The following is a 27,816-nucleotide window of genomic DNA, read 5'->3' as shown; positions in this document are numbered from 1 at the left end:
AAAATAAATAATTTTTTTTTATTATCTTCCTGTGCGAAATCGGTATACGTGGCAACGTTGTAAAGGCACACTCGGCGGATTTATATTGGCACCAGAGAGAGTAATAAATAAATCTTAATATTTATATAAATATTACTAGAGCAGAGGAAGCTCTATTTGGAACTTACACGTAAAAGAAGAGAATTGTTAACAAATCTATGACAAATCTAACCAATATTAAGATTTTTTCACCTGCCTAACCGCAACATTAGTATACTTCTAAATAACCTGTCTCGTAGGCCACCTTATCTGGTCAAGTAAAAGATAAGAATCCGCCTCTCGCACACGTACGATACGTGGAAAAATCGTATGATAAGATAAGACAAAAATTGCTTCTTTAACAATTTTATCTCCGTCTCGCTCTAGTAGTACCTACACCTCAGCTGAAATCGGGATAAGTTGCGGCAGTACTGTCAGTTAATGCGAGAACTACGGGTCTTCACGTGGATTCAATTATTAGTGTGTTTTTAAGGATATTTTATGAATTAATGTGCAAGATTTAATTTTAAGAGTTTTTTTAATGGTAATCATGTTTAAGTGAATCTGAGAATATCAGAAGGAAAAATGAAGTGGAAGAAGAGTAGTGATGACAGTTTTTCGCGTTCCTCCTCTGGGGGAAGCCTTAGTCTTCGCAGCTTTATTATGTAGGTATTATAGCCGAGACGTGAACTAGGAAATCTTTAACTTCAACCTAAATCAAATATATTTCAAACAATAATATGTTCTTTTATAATTTAGTGTGACCTTTTGTTTAGGTTTCCTTGAATGAATTGTTTCAATAATAATTCATTTTTGGTCTTCAAAATCAATTCAAGGTGTATTTTATATAGCGTATCTGTAATCGCTTAAAAAAACCTTGGGCATTTGAAAAAATACCGTTTACTCTTTTTGTGTCCATAAAAATTCTTATCTTATATATCTTTCATAAGCTCTCACTGAACTCTATGTGAGAGTATCAAAAGTGTTTTTCGCTACGTAACAAACTTAAATTAAATAGCAACTACATAACATCTAAGGCTATAAATAACTCTAATCCTAACTTTGTGTCACTTCTTCTTTAAAATGCTCTTTTAATAATAAATTAATTGCAGTCAATCCTAATAATTAAAAATCATCTTCTGGATCAGGTGTTAGCAGCCTGGTCGTTACTTTGCTTTTTGTCATGCAACGTTCTTATACTTCTTCTGATTAGTCTGTTTTCATTTATTTCTGATAGCTTTTTCCATCCCTCATCCCTGTCTGTCCTTAGCGATTGATCTTCATCCAGTTTTCGTCTTGCAGATTTGAGGCCTGCCAAGGCTTATCGATATATTTATCCGTGCTATGTCTTGCAATTTGTCTAGTCCATCTCCATTTAAGCTGTGCTACTCACTTATTCACATTTATTAATCTTATTTTTCTTCTGATTTCTTCATCTGGAACTTTTATACTTATTTTTATACTTATATCTACTTTATGATAGCAATTTTTTACTTTTTCGGTTCCTTTGATTACTATTGAACGCGAGGAACTTTTAGAAAATGAACTACATCCTCTAATTGCCTCTAAGAAAGTCAATATTTTTTTGGCAGTATCGCGCTTGATAGTTGGTTATTGTTTTTTAAACATCAAAGTTAATTACTTCTGCAATCCTTATGCCTTTTATGGGTAAATGTGTTTATGTAAAAAATTATTTCACAATTCATAAGTTTAATTTTTTACTGTTTTAATTAAATAAATTTTTTGTGAAATAAAATTTCTCATACATTTTTTATTTCGAATTTATAATTTTGGTTTTTTTGTTACTTTGTTTTTACTCTTTTCATAGAGTTTATAGCCTATACGTCTCACTGGCATTCGAGTCAAAGAAAAACGTTTAAATAAATTATTTTAATTTTTTTCAATATCTAGCTATTTTTTTTTATAAAAAAATTGTTGCTTACTTTCTTAAAATAAATTATTTGAGTAGGATTAACGGATGATATTTTTTTAATTTTTATTTTATGCGAATGATATTTAAAGTTTTAAGAATTAGGTAATAATTATATGAAAATGTTGTTCTTCATTTCATTAAAATTTAATTTTTTAATTGATGATGTAATAATTTAAATACAATATTTTTTCAATAATTTTATTTTTTAGTATTATGTTGTAAGATTGTTTTCCGTTTTGCTTAAATTTTTTTTTCAAAATTATTTACTTTTCTTGCATTTTTTATTTTAATTGAATATTTAAAATTTATTAGATTTTTTTAAAATATTAAGTGCGTATAGTTATTTGGCCTTTAAATTACAATTTCAAATTTGTAGCCACTAATTTTAAATACTTAATACTTTTTTAATAATCTTATAATATTAATCATATTAATTGCGTTAATTTTCCTCAGTGCTAAATGCTGTATGCTACAAATTAAATATAGATATATTATAAAGGACAATTAAAAAATATATAAATATATACCTAATTACATTAGGAAAATATATACCTATACAAAATATTTTAAAAAAATTTTGGTAATATCATTAAAAATAGATACTAAAAATAAATTTGAATAAACGAATAATTTCTTTATTAACTACTTCGTAAATAATTATACTTATAGCAGGTCAAAGCTGCGCATTGCTTACCGGTAAACGAAAATAATGGACATCACAAACATGTATAAAATATTATACCTGATATATTTGATTACAATGCAAAAGGAAAGTCGACTAAAATAGACTTAATTTACATTAGAAAAATTTAAGTTGTCATAATTCGATTATTTTATCTGATAAAGCTAACATAAAACATTTAGAAACTGGAGGATAAAATTATAAGCATAACTCGTAATCTATCTGGTTATAATTGAAATAAAATTCAAAATATAATAAAGACAAGGTATTCTAGCTTAATTTATAATAGTAAAACTCAGCATAAATAGACATAAAATATTATACGCGAAATAGCATATAACATATAAATATGAAATAGAAATATTATATATTAATATTGTTTTGTTTAGATTTTTTTTTTAATTTACTAAAAAATTTCGTTTATTTCTAATATTTTGCTTTAGTATTTCTCTGATATTTTATTTAATTATAATTTGTATTTAATATTTAGCATTCAATAAAACTAAGGAAGAAAAATTAAACGGAAATTAAAGGGAAAATAACTGACGTGCAAATTTCACTAACATTTCTATTTCTTTCCAGCAGTTGGAGTTATGCCTGGCTCCTTAAATCTCGTTTTTTACAGGCATTTAAAGTGAGTTGAAGTTATAAAAAAGTTAGGCAGTCTGATTTTTTCCAAGCAGTGGAAGTCATAAGTCCCATTTCTTATAGGCAACTAGTCAAGTCAGTTGAAGTTATATTTCAATTTGTTACAAGCAGTCCGATTCCTTCTAAATTACAGTCAGTTGAAGTCATATATTCAATTTCTACAAGCACTTGAAGTAATTTTTGATACCGTTTAGGACATTAGAGTTCTTAGTCTTATTTGTTACACGAATTTGGAATCAGTTGAAGTTATAAAAAACTTAAACCTGGCTTCTTCCAGGTTCTTAAAGACATCATTCCAATTTCTCACAAATAATGGAAGCCAGTTAAAGTTATTTCAATCTTAGTTAAAGCCGCTTTTTATTCCTTACAGGCAGTTTAACTCATAAATCTTATTTCTTACAGACAATTGAAGTCGGTTAAGGATATTTTCAATTTTAGCAATCGGAGTTATTTCTGGTTCCTTACAGATAGTTGTCATAAATTCTATTTCTAATAAGCAATTGAAGTAAGCTGAAGTCACATTTCTATTTCTCGCAAACAGTCCAGTTTCTTCTAGGCATTTGAAGTCTGAATTACACTGAGTTAAGTCATATTTTCAATTCCTATAACCAGTTTCTAATTTCTTTCATAAAATTGAAGTCATAAATCGTATTTCCTATACGAAACCGGGATCAGTTGAAGATATGAAAATTTAGGTCATTATATCTATTTTTCAAAGACCAGCTTGATTGATCCCATATTTAAAAACAGGCAATTGAAGTTAGTTAAACTTATTTTAATCTTCTATAAGTAATTGGAATTATACCTGGTTCCTTACAGGCAGTTAAAGTCATAAATCCTATTTTTTATAGGACATTGAAGTCAGTTGAAGGTATATTTCTATTTCTTAGAAGCTGTACGATTCCCTTTAGATAATTGAAGTCAGTTAAACTTATTTCAATCTCTTATAAACAACTGAAATCATAGCTGGTTTCTTAAAGGCAGTTGAAGATAAATTCCTATTTGCTAGAAGCAGTCTGATTATTTCTAGGCAGTTGAACCGTTAATTGTAGGGAATTGAAGTCATAAATCCCATTTCTTATAGGCAATTGGAGTCAGTTGATGTTATAAAAAAGTAAGCAGTCTGATTTATTTCAGGCAATTGAAGTCAGTTAAAGTTATTTTAATCTTCTATAAGTAATTGGAATTAAATCTGGTTCCTTACAGGCAGTTAAAGATAAATTCCTATTTGCTAGAAGCAATCTGATTATTTCTAGGCAGTTGAACTGTTAATTGTAGGGAGTTGAAGTCATAAATCCCATTTCTTATAGGCAATTGGAGTTAGTTGATGTTATGAAAAAGTTAAGCAGTCTGGTTTATTCCAGGCAGTTAAAGTCATAATTGCTATTTCTCATTGGAAATAAGTTCAAGTTATTTCTATTTTTTATAATTAGAATCATTCCTGGTTCTTAACGGGTAGTTGAATTCATAAATCCTATTTTTACAGGAAGCTGAAATCATATTTTTATTTTTACGAGGAGTCCAATTTCTTCTAGGTAGTTGAATTGCAGTGAATTAAAATTATATTTTCAGTTCTTATAAGCAATTGAAATAATTTCTGATTTCTTTCAGGCAGTTGATTGATCTTTTGTTATTTCTTAGAAGTATTTATAATAATTTCCTAATAGTAGATATGAACTCGATACGAAATCCGAAGAGAATTGTACCGTATCACCCAAGAAGTATACTTAGATGTTAATTATAACTAGAAACAATATAGTAAATAGGCGCTAAGATAAAAAAAACGCAATCCTCTTAGACGACATTTCTTTGAAACTGTAACTAATAAAAAATAGTCATTATCTCCGACAATGACTAATTTATTATGCAAAAATTATTATTAGCCATCAAATTGGTATTATAAAAATCCAGGTAAAGTGTTTTTACACTAAGCGTGTGTTTTTTCTTTTTTAAAAACAAAGTGAAATATTAAAATATTTCAAAGAATAAAAAAGTTTAAATTTTTAGATGTGTAATCCGTCAAAAATTAAAACAAGAATTTTTTTCAACTACTATAACCGAACTATTAACTATATTTCGAGTCATCACTAAAGCAAGAAATAGAGATTTTTATTTCCTTTAATATTGTCTGCTTTTTTAATGTGCATTCTTCAATTTTAGATGTGAGGAGGTATCGTCCGCAATGGAGGAGGAGGTTGAGTTTCGTGTGGGTGGTCCGGACGATCCGGGCTACCTCTTGGTACGCATCCACGTTCCAGAGCTCAGCGTCCAGAAATGCCTGCAGTTTCCACGCGATCAACTGATTTGGGATGTCAAACAACAATGTTTGGCCGCGTTACCAAAGGTAAACATGTTTGATTGTAGTTTAAACAGCATTTCCTAGGAAAATATGGAAATGATTTGTTAAACATTTTTTGGTTTTCGTTTACCAGATGGTTCATTTAACATATTAGCCAGATCTTAGAAGAATATTATATAAGAATCTGGTTCATATGTTAAGAAATTATTTAATAAAAAGTTTTTCAAAAGAGGCCGAGAGGTGTTGATGTTGAGTTTTTTACTACGATATTTTGTTGTAAGAAAAGTGCATTTCTCCCCATGTATTAAATCTTTGGCAACTCTCTGTATTTGAATGCCTTAATGGCGAGTAAGCGCATCATGTGACCTACCGACTTGTTAGGACTCATGGCTAATTGCACTAGCGCTATTGCCATATAATGTAAGAAGTAGAAGTTGAGCTCTTAAATATTCATAGTTACAGAAGTCCTAAACGTTGCTGCAAAAAAATACAATATCATAATAGTGGGTATAATGACCATTGTGATTTGTCGATATTTTGATAATCTAAGATGAAAAATGTCACTTATGTTTTTTCTTTTGAGACTAAATTCTTTTATTTCAGTATCATTGAAATCATTCGTTTCATTTTTAGTGTCCTCAAGATGATCTTTTTTTGTCATTAATATATTTTTTCTTGAATTTCTATCATATCTTTGTATTATTGTTGTACTCTAAAGATGCTTATGGTCCTGATTATATTATGTTCTACTGAAACGTCGTGATACCTTTGTATTTTCCAATGTCCTAAATATGGTGCTTTATGATGGATCGAAACGTCGAGAAGTATACAAAGTAGTTTTATTTATGTTTTTTTGGGAAAGATAACTCCGTATGACCAATAATCTAAAAACGTATACAAAATGTTGACAAGTTTATGACATAATTTCACGTTTTATTCAAAGTAGTTTCTTTATTAGTTTTTGAAAAAAATTACTTGTTATTTTTAGTCGTCTGAAAATAGTTCTATAATAAATGAAACGTTGACAAGTTTATGTAGTAGTTCATTAATTTTCTTTTCGATCCTCTTCTGGTGATATTTTTCTTACCTTTCAATGCCCTAGAGATCATGTTTCATGATAGATCGGTACGTTTAGAAGTATATAAAGTAATTTTATTAATGTTTTTTATATACATAGTAATAAAATACTAAAATATAATTCATTATTTCCAGTCATCCGACGAAAGATTTATAATATACGAAACGTTGGCAAGTCTATAAAATAGTTGTAAAATGTTTTTTTTTTCAACTCATAATCTGCTTCAGATATTTCCTTTTGACAATATCCTTAACATAATTTTGTATAATAAATTGAAACGTTAAGAGGTTTACAAAATAGTTTCATTAATTTTATTTGAATAATATAATTAACTTATGTTAAGTAATGGAAAGATGGTTTTATAATAAACAAAACGTCGACAAGATTATAAAATTAATTCATCAATTTATTCTTCAACTCCTTTTTTTAAACTTGTTTTAGATGTTTTTTTTACATCAATTTTAATGACCTAAGGGTGATATTTAATGACCGATCGAAACGACCAGTAGTTTTACTAAGTTTTTTAGAAAAAAAATCATTGTCATTTTCAGTAATCTAACAATGGTCCTAAAAAATACGAAACGTCGACAAGTCCACGAAATATTTTCATTATAATTTTTCTTACTTCTTTAGATCTGCTACTGATGTTTTTCTTTGTACAATGTCCTGAAAATGAATTTAAGTGATAAATCGAAGTATCGAGAAGTTTACCAAACAAAATGAAAGATTGTGCTGAAAGTGTGCTTGCTTCCTTGAATTATTCGATATATTGTTCTGACTTACACCCAGCTGGTCATATCTCATAAATGGTTAAAAAAATATATTTTTTAAAGGGTAACCCATTATTTCCAGTTATCCGAATATGGTTTTATAATATACGAAACGTGGAAAAATGTCTCAGAATAATTTTATTATTGTTTTTCGTCAACCCCTTTTAATCTGTTTAAGATGTTTTTCTTTGACAATGCTCTAAAGATGATTTTTTAAGATAAATCGAAACGTCGCGAACCCGTTATTTCCAGGAATCTAAAAATTGTTTTACAATAAACGAAACATTGACAAGTTTAATAAATAGTTTATTAATATTTTTTTGAGCCTCATTTGATGATATTTATCATACTTTTCAATGCCCTAAAGATGATGTTACGTGATGGATCCAAACTCATATTTTATAATAATTTATAGATCATTTTTTAATAAACGAAATGTCGAAAAGTTTACAAAATTGTTGTTCATAGTTTTTTTTTAAATTTACTTTAAATGTTTTTTTAATCATAATTTCCTGAGGGTAATATTTTATGATCGATCGAAACGACAAGAAGTAGTTTTACTAAAGTCTCTAAAATAGTTTTATTAATGTGTTCTTTTAACTGCTTTTATCAATATGATTTAGATATATTTTTTTTATACCTTCCACTCTTTATTCAATTTTTTGTTATGTATCGAAACGTCCAAAAGCTCAGAAAGTATTTGTGCGATTTGAACCCCTTTTTTCAATTTGCTTTATATGTTTTCTTCTTCTTTTTCTTCTTCTTCTTGCTCTCCATGCTCTTTTTCTTGTTTTGGATCATCTTATAACATCTTGTATGTCACATTGGGATCTGATTACGCTGCTTCTCACTCTGTCCCTAAGAATCTTTCCCACATTTGACCTTAGCGCCTTCATTTCCGTTGTTCCGTCATAATAGTTCATACACGTTTCGTACCGATACTCATAAATTTATTCCTTCATATTACATTTCGAAGGTATCCTGATCCCTAGCTATCATCATTGTTTGTGTTCGAACTTCTTCTTTCAGATTTCTATTAGTCGTGATATTAATACCTAAGTATTTAAAGGACCTGATCTGTTCCACGCTTTTATTGTAGATCGCTAAGTTGCACCTTCTTGGTTCTCTTAATATTGTCAGAGACTTCGGTTTCTGGACAGAAATCACTAGGTTCAATTCATTTGCCACTATTTTGAATATAGTAATCTTTGCAAATTGTCCTCATTGTCCAATATTATCACCGCGTCGTGAGCAAAGCAAATTATTTTAAATTTTTTCGTACCTATTTTATATCGTTTTCCCACAGATTTTACTTCTTTAATGATCTTATTCATTAGGATATTAAATATTATTGGACTAAGACTGTCTCCTTACCTGATTCCTGTTGAAGAATTAGTCAAGGCAATCTTATTGGAATATGTCTTGATTGCTTTTATAAAGGTGCTATTTCCTAAATTTATTTTAGTGATAATTTCAATTATTTAAGGATTAAAATTTCAGTCCTTCAATAATTTTAAGATATCGCTAAGTTTAATTCTATTGAATCCTTTGAATCCTTTTGTTAAGTCGATAAAGCACATAAATTTAGAAATTGTAAACATACATGTATTTAATTACCATTTTTTTTACTGTCAATAACGAATAACTGTTTTCACTTATATGATTTTTTTTTCAAATATCGTTTATTATTTGTTTAGATATTTCAAAAACTAGGGTAAAAGCATAGAAAATAAACATCTTATTTAACCCATAGTAGCCTTGCGTTTTCATATGGTAACGTTTTATGCTTCCATATAAAGAGGGCTTTAGTTCGTGAGGAGCACTGTAGTAAATAGATGGCATCGGCTTTTAATTGTCAGATGACTGAAAAAGGTTTGTTATACCCAATTGATTTTTTCCGCTATTTGTCTTATGATGAATATTGCATCTATGGTGGATCTATTTTGTGGATCGAAACCCCTCTTGTTTTTCACTGATGTCAGTGTGTAGTAGTTCTTCCACTAGAATTTTTGTGAATACCTTTGAAGGTGTGCTTAACAGACTAATGCCTCTATAATTTTGTGGATCCATCTCTTTCCTGTTTTTTAAAAATTAGGTTATCGTTATACTGGAATTGAATTGGTCTTTTTTTTCTTTATTCATTCGACATTCTAAATGTTTCTGACTTTAAAAAAATTATTTTGTTAGTTAACAGACCTTAAAATAGTTACAAAATACCTGACTTTGTTAAATAAAATTTGTATTTCACCCAATAATGCGTCGCCTCCATATGTAATCAGTTCATTATTGATATTATCCAATACTGGTACTTTTCGGTTTTTTAGCTTGGACACTGCTAATTTAATTTCTTCTATTTGTATCCTTTGATTTTTATCTTCATTGTTTTTGGTGTTATCATTTTTAGGTTATAATCCTATCGTCCCTTATATGTGTGTGTAACTATAGAGGGTTTGAAAGTATCTCTTCCACGCTTCTATTGTTATTTTTTGGTAACCCATGGTTTTGTCTTTCGCTTTCCATTTTCGTTTATTTTTCTTTGACCTAATGCTTCCTTTGCAGTTGCTGTTATGGTATTGCTAAATTTAATCCAGGCAGTCTCATACTGTATTTTATTTCCATTCATTTTCTGCTTCAGTCCTTGCGGTAGCATCGCTGATGGCTATTTTCAACTATTATAGGTTTATCTTTAGGTTTTTTTTGTACACATTCCCTTAATTCAGCTAATACTAATCTATGGTTGGTTCCTGCATTTGCTGAGCATAGTATCCTTATATTGAATATTTTCAAAGGCTGAATATTCCGGTTTGTAATGATGTAATTTACGGTTGATTTTTGTCCTTTGGGGTTTTCGAAGGTCTATTTCTGTTGTTGTTTATGTGGATAGAATGTTTTATTGATCCTCAGCTCATTATGTGCACAAAATTGGACTAATTGTTCCTGCTATTATCGAGATCTTCTTCGTTGAAACGACTATTGATGCCTTCGAGATTTTCGTTACCCACTCTTGCATTGAAATCCCTCTGATTTAGGTATCATATCAGAGTGTTTTGGACTTCTCTCTCTTCTTGTAGTTTTTTTGCATTAAGGGCATCTACACTTATAACATGGGTCTTAGCTATCTTCGTTAACTGCATCGTAGTTAGCAAAAGTCTGTCGTTGACATAACCGATGTCTAATATGTTCTTCTGATACTTCTCCTTTACAAGCAGACCCACTTCTGAGGCTGCTCTATCATCTTTTGGTCTTCCACTGTATTCTGCTATTTTTAAATGTCCTTTGCCTTTCCTTTTCGTCTCAGACAATACACATATATTTATTTTATGGTTCTTTTACTCTATTATTAATTTTTGATCTTTATTTATTAGTGACGTGACATTCCATGTGGCTCTTCATAGTTGTTCTCGTTTCCAATAATTTTTTTAAAAATCTTGCTGGATCCTGATTCGGAACTTTTATCTATCCTATCCACCCAGCAGCTATGCAGGCGGAGTTCATTTTATTATCCTGAAGATGATTTGAAAATAGACAGAAACTCCGAAGTCAATAGGCTAGATTTACTGCAGTCTGAGTTATATACCCACTATATTTTTTTTAAATCTACTTATACGCGAATTATACCGGGAATTTTATTGCATGCATTTAATGATGCAATTGATAAATGAATATTTTCTGACAGTGTTTGATTTTATAAAAAAGTATTAATTTAATAATATTTTGCACTAAATAAAACAATTCTCCTCATAGTAAAATTAAATCTTAATATCCTCTATGAAAATCAATATTTTTCACTCAAAATTCTGATTTTTTTGACAAAAAACTTAACTCAAAAACCTTTCTCGGCTTATTACAAATATAATAAAATTCATCCAATAACGTCAGTGAGGAATTATGTTGAAAAAATTACTCATTAACAAACCATATAAGCTGCTGAAATTTTATTATGTTTGCAAACGCTTTTAATAAAAACTGCAATATAATTATTAACAATTAAACAATGATTTAACAGAGCACCTATTCCGGCTTTTATTGACTTAAACAGTAAACAAGGTTTTAATGTAAATATATGCTTTAGTAGATAAAACAGTTAATAATATAGTGAAGAGTGCAATTTCGCTTATTTTTATTGCTAACTTGAGATGTAATATACGTAGAAATAGTCGTAATTTATTTAATATAAATTATATATATTTTAATATTGGAAAATTTGTTTACTAATATAAAATTTATATATAAAATACAAGTATAGGCACAAGTATAGGCAGTCTAAAAAATTGCTAAAAATCTTTATCTCTAATAGGAATTATTTTGTAGTTCTAGTTTTATTGAAATAACTCTTTTTTAAATAATGGGGGTTATATATGGGCAAACTGATATATTTTTTCTGATTAAACGATATTTCGTTACTTTCTACTTTAACGATAAGCATATTTCCGTCTTGAAGGGATACACGACCTAGTACGCCACTGACTAAAGGTCTAATATTTCCAAGACCATAGCCAGACCAGCTTGATCTCTATTACCAGTATTTTGTCACTAATAAAGTTTATTTCATGATTTAAGCTTACTTAAAAATTATCATCCAACACATCTGAGCTTGAACTAACAAGAACTGCTGACGTAAATCAAAATTAAGATATGAAATATTGCATCTATTGATGATAATTATAATTTTATCTCTTAGATAATCAGTTCATCTTCAACTTTGCATGTTGAGCTCATAAATGCAAGTCAATTACCAATTAAGACATGAAAGATTGTTGCGTCCTTGCTTCTTTGAAGGATTCGTTCTAAAACTACTATGAGTACCATGCTAACAGGATAAAGATTATTTTATTGTTCTGGCTTACAGACAGCTGACGTGAAGCAAAATTTAATTGGTCATATCTTATAAATCGTAAATCTGATAATGATATTTATAATCATATTTTGTAGACAAGCACTTAGTATTCAACTTTGCTTCTTACTACAACTCAAATTCTAGAGATAGATGAGTAATTATTATCTCGTAACTTCTTCACGGGGATCCTTTTTTAAACGACTGTGATATTTGCAGTGATATTGAGTAGCTATATCAGTAGTATTATTGGTTTAAAGTAAATCATTTTTATTTAAATAAAGTTTATTTTGTGCTTCTGGCTTACGTAGATCAAAAGATGTCACCTAACATATCTGAGCTTAAATTCTCCTGACGTGAAACAAAGTTTAGTTGGTTGATTGATTCAATACCCTTAGTTTTAATAAAATCTTGTAACAAATCACTTTATGTTTATGTATACTATAATAAGAGTCAAGACAGTACATCAATTGGCAACAAAGATATAAGCCATTTTTTTTGTCTGATTTCTTTAAAATTAAAATATGTCCTAACAGAAGAGATATGCGCCATGCCGACTTATTTTAGAGCTTTACTAGTTATATCAGTATTTTACAGCAAATCTTTGTAAACTAAATCAAGTTTACTTAATTGGCTTACGTAGATCAATAGTAGCAGCCAAAAGCTCTGAGATTGATCCAAAAGGGTCTAGTGATAGTCATATCTCAAAAAATGTTATTCGAACAACAACAAATACAATTACGAATAGTAATGGCTTACCCTTTAGCTTTGTTTGTGAAATGATCATTATCACAGGAGAAAATATAATTTATATAGGTCTTTGCATTCTTTTATTAACTGTTCCACCAAGAGATGACAGTTTTTGCTGATACGTTTCTATATCTGAATTTTTACAACCTTCACTTATTTCTATATTGGCCACTTAATTTTGATACAGCTTTTCAATTATTTTATAATTTTTTTGATTAACAACCTTATTTTTCAGAATGTCCATCATCGTTATTTAGTTGACATTATCAAAAGCTTTCCGGAAACGTATAAAAGTAACATAAAGTGATTTCAGAGCTCTTATGTCTTTATCAGTAATTATTCCAAGTGCTACTTTTCTAGTATCTTCTTCATGTCAGCAACCTGATTGATCACTAGTTGAATTAGAGTCTGGATATATTTCTGAACTCACCTATATTAAAATGATAATAATTTTTAGTATAAAATGTTGGAGTACCAACTTAGTATTTTAAGACCTGTACATTTCTTGTAACATTATCCTTAAAGGTTTACTTTTTCCAGAATGTGCTTGCTTAGAGTCTTGTCTTATAAATTTATCATTGTACTATTTGGTCTAGGAGTCAGTTAGTAGTAGTAGCAATAGTAACTTGGAGGAACTAAAGCCTCAAAGACTAAAGATTCCTTTTCGTAAACCTACCCTTGCCTTTCTAATGAAGTAAAGCTGAGCTTCCCAGTCCAGTTATTGATTTTTATTTGTGAGTATTATAGGATTTCCCAAAATTCTCGGTGAGACTGCCAAACTAGCAGTTAGGCTGCCTTCATTTTCGTTGAGGTTGACAGCAGGTCCTTAGTTTATCGGCATCTGCTATACCTGGTCCAGTTTTCCATAGTTTTTCTCATGCCCAGTTATACAGGATAAAAGATATGTTTCTTTTGTTCAGTCGGATCAAAGATTTCGCACCCTACCAGAGATGATCCTAACTTAGCCAAACTGAATCTCTTCTAACTTCTTCAGAGCATCTTTGCACTCTTGCACCAGATTGGAACTGATCCTGTGTGCTTGGATGTCCTCTAAGGGAGCATGACTAACCAAGTAAATTATAATATCCGATCCTCTTTTAACTTCCTCTTTTGTGGCTACCTCTAGAATGGTAAAACACTTCTGCCTGGAAGGTCATAAGAGTAAACTAGAGCGCAGTTTTTCAATTGTCTGTCTTCTAGGTCAGTTGAAAAGTAACTGAGTATCTCTTTGCGACCGCGTGAGTGTGAGAAAAGTATACCCTACAAATTTTATTTAGGGTACGATGCGAACCAGAAGAATAAGTATGATCCAGACAAAGAAGAATAAACTATTAAAAATCCCATTTTTTAGGCATTATATAGAGAGAAAAATGTAAAATAGATTCTGTTCAATTGAGCAGGAAGTGTTCTTCAAACTTAATGTAAATTACAGAATATGCAGAAACCTTCTTGAGTTTTACCTACTACCAAAGTTATCTCACTGGATTTATGTCAATAGTAAGGGAGCCAGTTGAAATATTGTAAACAGACGTAGAATGTGAATGAAGTTAAAATAAGAAAGTAGCTTAATTTCAGACTGCCTAAACAAAACAATTGAAATATCACTTTTTATTAAACTTAATGTATTAAGTCTTTCGTTTCTTAACAATTTTTGACTATTTTATCGTATATTACTGCCCTCACAATCGTGTGATCTCTTATTTTATTTGTATTTTTTTTTCATTTTAATGGCACGCGCATCAGGTGGCAAGTTGGTTTCGGGTAGGTACTAACGTAGAATACCATATTTTGCATGATTTGATATATTAATGCTATTAGCATGATTGTTTTGTTATGTTTATTACTAATACAAATTAAACTATCTAAAGTTTAAAGATTTAATGCATGACCTTAATATAACCTAGAATTTTTTCTAGAAATATGTATCCAGCAACACATATCTTTATACCTTTAAATAACGTGTATTAATAATTTAGCATACTTGTAAATCACCGCACACAGAAAAATCCCGATGGATTTTTTCACATTTTGTTGTGTAAAAAAAAATGTTTAATTTTAATACACAATTGTTAGATAATATCTCACAGTCCTGTATAAAAATTCTCAGGCATTTTGTATATGTTTTAATGTGTATATTTTATACAATTATTGCATATTAAATTAATACACCATAAGTGGATATTAATTATTAAGATAATGTGTATAAATATTCCACATTTTTTTTTTTTAATCCAATGCAGTTTGGTAAAAAATCTAATAACCAAGTATATTTTTACTACAATTTTTAATTATTTTTTTGTTCTGGCTTGTGTTGATTTTATTTACAATTGTGTAGAATAAAAACGATTCTTGCTAATAGCCCTTCACAATTATAGAATTTTAAACTATGTATTGTGTAGTTATAATACACAATTGTGTATAAAGGAGGACGCGCCCGACGCCCTTGCCTTTGCCGCTAGAACTTCGTTGTTAGCGTCAATGTTGCCAGATTCAATATTAAACAGTTGTAAAGGTATGCATCAAAATTTGCAGTCGATTTAAAGTTGTTAATTGAAAATTATTTAATAGGATATTTAAAAATAAGCCCAATCAGCATAAGTTCTTATTTTATTTATTTAAATAATATCGTGATAATAACACGCGTAAGGAAAAAGGAAACGTAACTTTTTTAATTGGCGGTGTAATCTTTAAGATACATTTGATGGCAGCATTGCTATAATTCCCAGTGCCACAGGTGTTCAACTGTTCATTCTTCAGTCCTTCAATCAATCGGCCGGCATTAATTTGTTTTAAGGTTTTTTCGTTTCGTTAAGTGTTAAAATTGCATAAGAAAAAAATGGATATATTCGTTGAAGATAAACTTAAGGAGTGGGGTTTACTGGACCAACTCCAGGAGCAGTTTGTAGGTAGGTAATTAGGTAAGCACCATATTTTTTTTGCATTTATTGTATACTTTGGAATTTACTGGATATTTTGATGTTTAGACAGGTAGCTGGTACCTATTTAGTTTTTCAGTGATAACTGATAACTTTACAGTAGAATAGATAAGTAGGTATACTTACTTTTTTTACATTTTTTTTTATCTTTGTACCTATACAATTTTAATGTAGAGGTCGGTTAAATTTTTAACCTTTATTGCATTTGTATTTCAATTTGTATTACAAAATGGTATCTACTTAATCATAGTTTGGATATGTTACTATGGTAATTAAACTATTATCAACAAACTAAAAACCTTTTAAAATTAAATTTTAAAAATTTCTTAAAAATTACCTAGGCTATTACTATTAAAACAAATAATTAAGTTTTTTTTTTATTGGATAGGAAGGAAGGCTCCTGTAGATATATCGTGTCCACCAAGATCCCCTAAACTTACATGGAGCTAAAAGGTGCTACAGGTGCTATAAAGGAGACAGTGTAAAATATCTATGGAAAAAACTTAGGTTTGAAACGATTGAAGAAAATATTTAATACATTGCTTTAATGTATTAATGGTGGAATTTTCGAAAATATTTCATACAATTAAATAAATTGTTAAAATAAAAAAAACAGCTTTTTTTTATCCTGTTTTTTCCAGACTCACTAGAATTTATTATTACACAGATTTATGACGAAATTCTCTAAAATGTATTTTAAATTTTTATGAATATAAATACAAAACATTGTAATAAAAAACTCCAGTTCTTATGTGATGATATACAAACCTAAAATAAGTAACCTACACTATATTTAAATTTATAAAACAATATATAGTATTATTATACACAATTTGTAATAAAATTTAATAGTTGAAATGGAAGAAAATAAAATATATTGTTAAAACAACCTACACTAACGTGTGTATTTAAAATGCACAAATTGTGTTTTTTTCGTGTACATACCATGTTAAAAAAACACTAAGAGTTTGCTTTTTTACTGAACAATTATATTAAATAAATATAAAATATTGTCGAATTTAAGTACACAAATAGTGTACTATATATACAATAAAATAAATCAAATTGATACACAATTTGTTGATTATAGAACCACAGTTGTTTAAACACAATTGCATAGAGAAATTCTACACAAATTGATTCTGTACCATTTCCAGAATCAAATTGTATGTAAAATCTATACAATTGTTGAATTTTTATTCACCTATTTTTAAGAGTGCGGTTATCCTAAATAGTAGATATAATACACGTTATAATTTTAAAGTTTCACAAATTAGAAAAGAGATGGTTCGTGATTTTTTACTACATGAGTTTTACCTATGTGGGCATCTCAGGAGCATGTAAATACATATATAATACAAAATCCATTATCGGACATATTTCATAGTATTTTTTAAGATACTTAATTTTAATCAGTCTTTATTCATTATATTTTCCTAAATTTATGTTTAAAACATTCCTTTTGACTTTTAATGTTATTATCTTTTACTTATGTTAATTTTCAGGGATTTAATTTCAATATTTTCAGGCTATATCTTTCGGTGGTACTGCACATTTACGCTCTCTGACAAATCGATCTCATTTTTTTACGTATTTAAGTTATTTTATAATATTTATTAAATTATTCACCTTTCAATGGTCAGTTTGAAGTATATTTTTTAATGGTTGTTAAATATCAGATTTCCACTCCGAGATATTTTTTTTAGTATTTAAGATAAAATTTATTCAGCCGTTTAGTACTTCGTCCAGCGGTAACAACTAAGTTATGAAAAAGCGACCGTTCAGTTCTCCATCCGACTTTCTTTGAGTAGCAAATATAAACCGATTGAGGTTCTATGTTCAATATACTCTCAAGAATATTCAGAGAACTTATAGGATACTCTGCTACTCTACCTACAGGCCACGGAATAAAAAATCTAAAATAGTGTTTTTCAAAGACCTCCCACAAATGAAATTCAAGGATACGTGAAAGCACCTAAAGCAATTAGCACCACAATCTATCTTCCACCCAGATCAAATCCACTCATAAAAAAATTCACATGGCCTAAAGGTCTTTTTGAACTCTTGGTGGACAATTCTACATCAAAAGTCTACTCATCGAGTCGGATAATTAAATGAGGGTGGTGTTATAGAACTAAAAAAAACTGGTAAAGTAAGGGGTAAACTAACTCCTATATTTAAAGAAAAAATTAGCCTGTAAACTTCATCGAGAGCAATGCAAGCAAATTAACGCGAACAATGCAAAAGTTATCACAAGTATCAAAGTTATTAAGAAAGATCAATCAGAGCCAGATCCAATCTGCTCAATTGAAAATCCAATGAGTAATTTCAGATGAAAATTCTCATCGGGCTAGACAGGAACCTAACATGATTTTTCAACCAGGACAAGTTGAACTAAACCATAAAAAGTGTAAATAAAATAACTACAAGAAGAATATATGTACACAATTAAAATAGTACTTATTAAAGAACAACGTAAAATCTACAATGAACATAAAACGACTAAGATAATATGACACAAATACATAATGCGACTAAAATATTTGGTATGGATACAGGCAAAAGAGGTTTTTATGCAAAGCTCGACTTTAATTTTCTATAATCAAAGTTCAAAATAAAGGCTTTTTTGAACTTTGCTCTTAAGTGCATTATTTTCTTTACATCGGTAGAAAGCAGATTAAATATTTTAGGTGCCATATTTTGATATTTCAGCTACTATCTGTCTTATTTGTCTAGTTTCGGAAATCTCCTTATTAGCCAATTTTTTTCGAGGGTACTTTGAAACATAGCATAAGAGTCGCATAAAGTTGCTTTACACTAAGAACACTAAACTCTTGAAATAATAAATCTGTTGGGTAAATCTGTTGGGTGTTTATATAAAATGGTTTTTATACACCATTTCTGTGCTTTTTTCAGTTTCATAACTGCTTCCCCATGCTATTATGCCATATTGAAGAATAGACTCAAATAAGCTATAGTATATAGTCTTTAAATTACCTTTATTTATTAAGACCTTAATTTCTGTAAAATAAATATGATTTTTTGTAGTTTGGTACTTATATTTTCTGCGTGATATTTGAAATGCATTTGGCTATCCAAAATTATACCAAGATATTTTATTTTCTGGATCATTTCAACGTTATTAACGCATTTGCATGGTAGCGTTTTTGTACAATTATCTTCGTGTACTATTATTAAGTTTCCCAACTGGAGTTTTGATCGAGGATCTATGTGGAATGGTAGGACTTTTGTCTTTTCCCAGTTAAGGCTTAAGACTCTTAGGTCTAGACAATTTTTAACCCATTTTAAGATCTTTTGGCATTTAATCTTTATTTCTTCCCAAGTGTTACTATTTATGAGACACACACTATCGTCTGCAAAAGAGACAATTTCAAAATCCTCCTGATGATCCAGAAAATCATTTAAGTACAGAATGAACAGCACCGGACCTAAAACAGTTCCTTGGGGGACTCCATAATCTACAATTCTTTCTGAGCTTTCACTAGTACCAATAGTAACTCTTTGGATACGACCGTTAAGGTAACTCTTTAACAGCTGTAATACTACTCCTTTAAAACCGTACACTTCCATTCTAAAGAGTAATAAATTCAGATGGGCGGTATCAAATGCTTTTCGCAGATCGAGCAAAATGCCTGTAAATGGTCTTGGTGCGTTTAAATTTGAGAAATTAAAATAATGCAGCTTGGATGTGAGCAAGGGCCCTGTACCAAACAGTATTTTACCAATTTTCCTTAAAAAGTATACTTCCTTAATGGACAAGCATTTTCTGGCTACTAAAGGACAAGTTTTATAACATTATTCCAAAAAGTGGTAACAACTCACAAGTCAATAACTATAGACCAATAAGAATACTTAGTACTTTCCCAAAAATATTTGAAGGATTTGTTTGTGAGCTCCGTACACCTGCTGTTAAGGATCAATTATTGGATTAGCAATTTGGTTTCATTGCTAGGCATTCTACTGAATTGAATTTCCTTTCTTTTGTTGAGGTCCTTGGAGGAGAAGTGTCAAGTACATGCTTTGTACACTGACTTCTCCAGGGCCTTTGACAGGGTAAATTGTGGGTTCTTAATCGTCTTCATTCGTTGCACGCCTTTTAAATTGGTGTAAGACTTATACTTAATTGATCGAGCACAAGTTGTCAAAGTGCTTGGTTACGATTACTTTCAGGTCAGTTTTTTTCTTCTCCTTGCTGATAATTTAGAATTTTTTCGTAGAGTTTCGTCCATACATAACTGCTTCAAGCTTTAGTCAGATTTAGTAAGACTTAAGGATTAGTGCTCTAGGAATGGTATAAACTTAAATGCTGGGAAATATTATTCAATATGCTTTAATAACTATAGATAACCTTGGAATCACTCTTATTTCATAGTCGATGACATGCTAGAATCTGTTAATCACATCAGGGATCTGGGAATTTTACTTGATAGCGGTCTGAGCTTCACTTTACATATTTCAAATGTAGTAGCAACATCATTCCAGATGCTCGGTTTTAGTAAGAAATGTTCTCGGAATTTTCATAATATTGCTTCCCTCTATTTGCTATACTGTTCACTGGTACCGTCACATCTTAAATACCATTATTGTGTCTGGCCCCTTACTATAGGAAACATATTCATAATTGAAAGTGTTCCACACAAATTTCGAAGTTATGTAGATTTTAGGACAGAATGGACCGCTTACTAATTATCTAGATGAGTTTAATTATCAACAATTAGAATCATTACTTAATTTAAAAAGTCTGAAAAGTCGTCGCAAACCTAAATATTTAAAATTGTTTTATGATATTCGTCATTTTATGAACTTTTGCTCTTTACTTTTAAATAAAATAAGACTTTATGTTCAACCCAAACAAACTAGGCAGACAGTTTTCAGACAGTCACACGAATTATGGTGACAATTCCTTTTTTGCAAGAACCATTAGATTGGTCAACCAATATTTTCATGGAGTGGACTGCTTTGGGACTTGAACAGGCTTCAGGAAAGGTTTAACGACTGCCTCATTATTAACACTGCCTAACTTTATAAACCTTATCTATTAACTTACTAAAAACTAAAATTGTGATGTGTTATATTTCCCGGTAGCGATTTAATGTGATACATTAGTTAATAAAAATAAATCACCATGAATGCCATGAATCGCCAGAGTGAAATATGGCAGTATTCTTTTTTTCAATTTTTGCGATTTTCGAATGTAACAAGATGGACTTATAGTTCTCAACGCCTGTTGCAGCCATAAGAAGTAAGAAGTGTTTATTATGTAAGCTAGAGGATATGCTATCTCATTTCGAATTTCTTTTAGAATTTTGGCCCTAATTCCGCCAATACCAGGCACATTTCCCTTTTTGATACTGGCAATGGTTTGCATGACTTCTGTAGGCGTCATTTTCCTTTTAAATTTGTAGAGATATTTTCCCAAAAAAAATTCTAATTTGTTCGTTGTTGGTAAAATTGTTTCTGGCATTCCCTTTATTTTATCCGCTAGCATTTTTCCAGTTTCACTTCACACTCAATATTCATTAAAATTATTTGCTATAATTTCTTTTCTAAGATCTCACGATTTGTTGTCTATATTTTTTAATCCGTTTTGGGTTTGATTTTTTATTATAACAAATATTGTTTGCACAATACCTTAGAGCTTTTCTTTGATCTATATTTTCGGTAATGGCTCTTGGATACCCCCTTTTTCTTTTTTTAATGAGCTTATTAATTTTACTTTTGCAAATTCTATACCTTTCGGCATAACGATTTAAAATTCGCGTCAATATTCCGACTTCACCTGGCCTCCTAGCGGCGAGGGCTTCATATATACTAGCTACACCATGGTTCTGGAAGATTTACTAACCTTCCACGTGTCCCCATAGATGTCGTGCTTGCGTTACCATGATAATTCCGGAATGATGGACAACAGTTGAAATATTCGCGGCGTTATCGTTACAATATTGAGGACTCTTTTACAAAAAAGTAGATTAGTATACTAGAATTTACGCTTGGCTTCTATATCATTAAAATAATTAGGAGTATTTTTTTTTTAAATAATTGAAGATTTTCCTTTACATATTTCACCCAGAATAACGAGTATAAGTAAGGTACCGTTAGTTTTCCTGGTTTACCGAAGAGTCTGCAGGAAGTACGTAGATTTAAACCATAAACAACGGATTTTCCCCTTTTGTATTTTAAAATCTACATTCACATCCCTCCTTCAGCCCCAATTTCAGATTAAGACTTTTCATTTCAAGTGACTGTGTTCGATAGCCTTATTTCCGTCTTGTCTCTTAAAACTATTAAATAGTTAAGTGTCATCGGCATATCTCCGGATTGACTATGTTACATTTAATTAGTCAACAGGGTAGAGCGGAGGGATATATCCTCAAGGCACACTTTTGCTCAAAGCTTTAATATCTGATTAACGGCCTTCTAATTGTGCACATTTAGATCTATCTAGAAAATAATTATAGAAAAATTAATGAATTCTGGTGAACAGCTACGTGATTAAAGTTTACCACAAAGTAGTTTATGGTCCAGTATATCGAATGCATTACTAAAGTCTAAGAAAATAAGTATGGTTCTTTCAGTCCTGACAACAGCGTGGAAAATGTTGCCAATGACTTTTAACAAAATCGAAACTGTATTGCATTCTTTTTGAAAATCCGATTTTGTACTGCTGAAGATAAGCTGTTAAATTTAAAAAATATAATTATTTTATTAATGAGCTTACGATATTAGGATGCCATACTTTGCAGACATTTTATGATTACCACAAACATAATATAGCAACTTCTCTTCACCGCACAAGTGAATTCATAGTAACAGTCAGTAATCATATTGAACCTTTAGTTTTGCAATAATTAAATAATTTTTTTTAAGTAAAATTAAATTATTTTTTTAAAGTTTAATTAAAGTATTTTTACTAATAACAGAAATTATTCAACAATATTTTTGAGTATCGACACACCCAGTTTAAAAAATAACTAATTACACATACCAACTACATTATTTTTATGTTCATTTTAAACCGAGCCTGTATATCTGTAGACAGGTATCAAATAACGACAAAAGAGCATAACTCAGTCCGAGGGCCGCCTCTTATGCTCTACCCAACGTTCAGCGTTGTGGCATAACATAAATTCATTTAGACCGACAAGACCAATATAAATTTATAAATTGCACGTATATATCATTTTTCATACTCTGGTTTTCTTCTTCTTAGACCCGAACAGTGGGATGAAAGGGCAACAGGCATGAATAACCGCACTTGATACAATCATATGGACCACATAACGATTTAAAATCGCTTCACTTATTCTCGTACCACTGCGAATTCATTACTAAACAATCGTCTGTCCTTGCAAACAACGAGTGGGCGTTTACAAAGAATTTCAATATTTAAATTGGCGTAATTATTTAATGATAAGTCAGATTCAGGCTCGTGTATCATTAGGGGCTCATGAACAAGAATCATCTGTGATCATCCTTCAGCGCCTGTAATCAAAACCGATTTATTTTTCTTTGAGCGTCTTTTTATGCTCGCTTTTGTAGAATGGGCGGCATGAAGATACGATAATAGAACTTTTATACCGCAGTGGCGTAGAACGAATTTAATCAGTACTTTGATTTCTATTCATACTAAGAAAATAACCCATTCTAGATATGTTACAGAATGAAAAACTTCATATAAGACTTAATTTAACTGCTAAAAAGGGCCCAATAAATTAATTCTATATTGAAGTGAGTCAGTTCTATACTGAATTCTATATGAAGTCACAAGGTTTTATGTATTATGAGTAAAATTGGAATACTCATGTTATTGAATAATCGTTTAAAAATATTCCTTATTTGAAGGGTTTATGTTACTGTAAGCAAAAATGTATACAAAAAAGGATGACTTTGGGTAATGGGAAATTAAGTCAAACTTAGTTTTCCATATATATCGGTTTAAAGATGACTTATGGTGGCTCCATTTTCTCTCAACACGAGTCTTAAGTGCCATTGTCTAGTTAAAATACCCATCACTAGCCACATTTCGTTTCTTTTTAGGTGCATTCATAACACAAGAAGAGTTAGTACCTACGTAGCCTATTTCATGCCAGGTGCTTTCATCCGTCTTCGGAGTGTCTTGCTAATGATCACCACAATCTTTAATGGCATGACAGCTTGATATTTGGGACCTTTATAAATCCAGTACAAGGTAACCGTACATGATGAGCGTAAAATGTCCTGTTCGAATTTTAACACAGAGTATACGTCAGCTTGGAAGACAGTAGCGTCATACTTGTATATCCTCAAAGCCCCACCACAAAAACCTGTATATAAATGCAAACATAAAGCAATAGCAAAGATTGATATAAGTAAGGATGGAATTTATTGTTCCAAGGAGAAGAAGTGGTATTTGATACTCTTTATTTTTAACTAATATAATAATTAATCGTCAATGCAGCCTTGACACACAACGAGGCGAAAAAAACCTTATTAAAAAAATGAAGAAGAATCGCCAAAAATGCATCACATTGTTCTCTTAATGCAAAAACCATGTGCACTGATTTTTTTGTCTAGAAAAATACTAATAATTTCCTTTTTATCATTGACTTTTTGATTCTGCACCCAATTTACTCTTAATATCTTTAAAAAAAATAAAATAGAGGTGACGTTTGAATCCACATTTAATAGAAAGATTAATTGGTGATGGATTATGTATGTATATTTTGGTCAATGTGGTGAAGAAGCTAAAGATGATATGCTGTCATAGTAGTTAAAAAAATTGACAGACCTGTACTCCTGTTTATAAAATGTGTGCTTTTCTAATCATTATTTGTCGATAAAAGTTCTGGCCTGTGGATTGGCTCTGGTCTTCTTTATGGGTATATAATTCTACAGCTTTTGCCTTAAATCCTTTTAAAAAGATGATGATGCTATAAGGCTTAGTGTTAATAGCTGTATTCTAGTTAATCTGTAGGTGGAACAATTAGAAACACTGACTATTGGTGGTTATAAGTAACTTTGGACTGGATAAATCCTTTTAAAGAAAGTTATCAAGTCCTTCCCAGAACTGTTTCTTATCCTGGCCTGCTTTTCTTAAGAGAAAGATCTTCTGATCTTTCTGATCTGATTCTTAAGAGAAAGTTTTCTGAGAGAGAAAACTATTTTTCATACTTTCCATAATAGTACTCCGAATATTTCCCGAGAAATGAGAACAAGAAGGTCTTTCGTTTCTGTTGGGCGCCTGAAAGCTGTTTGGTCGTCTTTTGAATTCTTAATTTTAATGATCACTTGATGCTAAGGTATTTAGCAGGAGTGAATTAGCTCGACTTGATATATTTAATCTTAAAACAGCAGAGGGAGCTGTTTCTTGATTTTATAGAACATCACGGTTGATTCTGCTTAAAGCAACTAATTATCTACTGATTCAAGAAATTGTAAAGCTTTTGATACTGTTACTAAAATTTGTTTTTCGTTGAAGAAACTACAAATACTCAATAACTACAACATGGTTGTATTTACAACGACGCTTATAATAACCTTATTGACGAAAAAACTAATTAGTTTTTAAATGAAATTAAAATTTAAAAAATTTGTAAAGCTTTTGACAGTATCAAGATTTTTTTTGCAAGGACACTTTTAAGGACTTTGTGAAAATACCTATTCGTTCATAAAGCTGCAATAGAATTCTTTTAATAAAACTTTTAATTTTTAATTTAACTAGATTCAAGTTTTGCGTAAGTCGCCTCGGGTTCAAAAGCTTGTGCGCTTGCTCATAGATAATACTTTAACCATTCTTCTTCTAACCTTCGCCTCTCTTAGAATGTTTTTTAAGTACAATCTCCGACACACCATCATATAATATTCATTGACTCGAGTTACCTATAGATCAAAAGCTATGCAGACATTCTGCTTGGTCATTTCCTAGTAAATCATCCACAGGCCGAACAAAAAGTCTCTTTTCTCGCTATTGAATAGCTGCTCGCTTATATACATTCAGCCTCGGCTGACTACATGGGGGTCACTTGACCGTTGACCCGTGAATAACTAACATAAAGAATATCCCTTTAAGATGCTTTTCTTGTTCCTGTATACTTATTTTTGCTTTTTGCCAAGTGTGGGTATTATTTGCTTACTTGCTGCCAACAAAACGTAACTCGAGAACGGGGGAAACTTGCGAATATTGTTGCTACTGCTGTACTTATAAGGGTCATTTTTCAACTTGTTTATTACTAGGAAACGTCATTAATTATATTATGAATTTTAGTGTGGCGTGAAGCTTTCGATCTGTTTCTCGAAATAGAAACGGTAATTCATCATTGATACAATTCCTGCAGCGGAATGAGTAATACTGAATGCAGGTTTGATTGATCGTTGGCTCTTGTTGAGGGCATGGCGTTTAATATAGAATAAATATAAGAACAGATGGACGTCACGATAGATGTAATTTATTAATTTGAGGATGTCGTCCTTCATGGTTGTTGGATTAGAAATTAAATTAGAATCCAAAAGATTTAGGTGTCTACCTAGTAGCATTCAACATTTTTTAACCATAATTAACTAAGAGATTCGATAATGCAATTAAGAACTTGAAAAATTCAGAAAAATTCAGATAGATAAATGATTTTGAGGAAAATGCGAATTCGACCAATAAAAATCTGCTTCCAACAAGCTATTGCCTGAATATAATAATTAAAGAAATTAACGATCTGACCAATCTGTAACTTTTATAATGCAGGGATTCATGACCAGGGCTCTACTATAGTGTATTGGTGATGCCTCTCGAAGAAGCTTAACCTCTAGCAAGCAGCGCTTTTTTCAGAAAGAGACGCTTTGGCACACCATCTATTGTTTCTGTGGGAGTCGTGTAACTGATATTTTCCAAAAGAGTTGAATTTTTTGTGATCGCATCGAATTTCAAACCCATCTGGTATGATCAAGCAAAAAACAGGATGAAAAAAGCTACCTGCTCGTTCGGTAGGAAGATCTTTGATACTACTACCGTTTAACCTCTTCTTATATACGGGATCTCTTTTGGTGATCCTGTACAAAGAAATCACTAATTCAATTAAGTGTGACTAGAGAGTCTCGCTACCGAGTCTAGAACGCTTCGCATGCATCACAGGATCTATGCAAATTGATCAACTAAAGCCCTTGAGACTTTATTAAACGTTCTCCTCCTGAAACTTGCATTGCAATTTGAAGTCTGAGGACTGCGTCACTACATGTCCTTGGTGAAATACAGACAAGACATGTCTTAAATTTGGTCAATGGCCTTACAGAATAATAAATTTGGTCAGCTCCTTCTAATAATAAATAAATAAATAAATATGTCTTTATTTGGTATCAAATGCACATTACATTACATTTGCCCAAAAAGGCGAAGATTAGCTTAAGCTACTTTTATCTCTTGACCCTAATAATAATAATTACAAATGTTTTAACAAACAAGCAGTAATAGTAATATAAAAATTAACCAAAGAACAAATTGAGAAAAAAAATTAATTAAATACATTTGTAAATCCGCAGAGAACAAAAAACTAATTGTGCAATTGTTCCTCCAAGAACAAAGTTTTATAATCATATTTAAAGCGAGATATTGCAATTTAAAAATTAGGTCTAAATCGATTATAAATTGTTACGGCAATGCAAGTATAACTACATGAGAAAAAAACTGTGCTATGGTGTGGAAATGTCAGAGTCCTATGTATTATGTCTCTATCATGAATCGCATTTCTTGAAATTAATTTCACTAACAGATATTTTGGCTTTTGGTTTTTATAGAGCCGATACATAAATGTAAGAAAATGAAACTTAAAAAGAAATGACATTTTTAGCCACTGCAATCGATAGATATATATGCAGACACGA

General features: G+C 30.5%; 1 protein-coding gene across 4 annotated transcripts in view; it reads left to right on the top strand.

Annotated features, from left to right (window-relative positions):
• Positions 1–458: 458 nt before the first annotated feature.
• The window catches only part of LOC126738125 (protein shank), a 98,145-nt gene continuing 70,787 nt past the window's right edge, over positions 459–27,816 (top strand). For 2 of the 4 annotated variants that reach the window (XM_050443292.1, XM_050443291.1), the window contains exons 1-3: positions 460–683; positions 5,442–5,625; positions 14,756–14,773. In XM_050443292.1, coding sequence (XP_050299249.1) covers positions 604–683; positions 5,442–5,625; positions 14,756–14,773 — 282 coding nt within the window. In that variant the 5' untranslated portion in view covers positions 460–603. Of the gene's footprint in view, positions 684–5,441; positions 5,626–14,755; positions 14,774–27,816 lie in introns of all 4 variants that reach the window. The other 2 variants (XM_050443293.1, XM_050443294.1) reach the window with 2 other exon arrangements.

This window comes from Anthonomus grandis, chromosome 7 (genome assembly GCF_022605725.1).
Source record: "Anthonomus grandis grandis chromosome 7, icAntGran1.3, whole genome shotgun sequence".
Taxonomy (NCBI): domain Eukaryota; kingdom Metazoa; phylum Arthropoda; class Insecta; order Coleoptera; family Curculionidae; genus Anthonomus; species Anthonomus grandis.
Note: the sequence above shows the minus strand (reverse complement) of the source record. Positions and strands in the feature narration are given on the sequence as shown.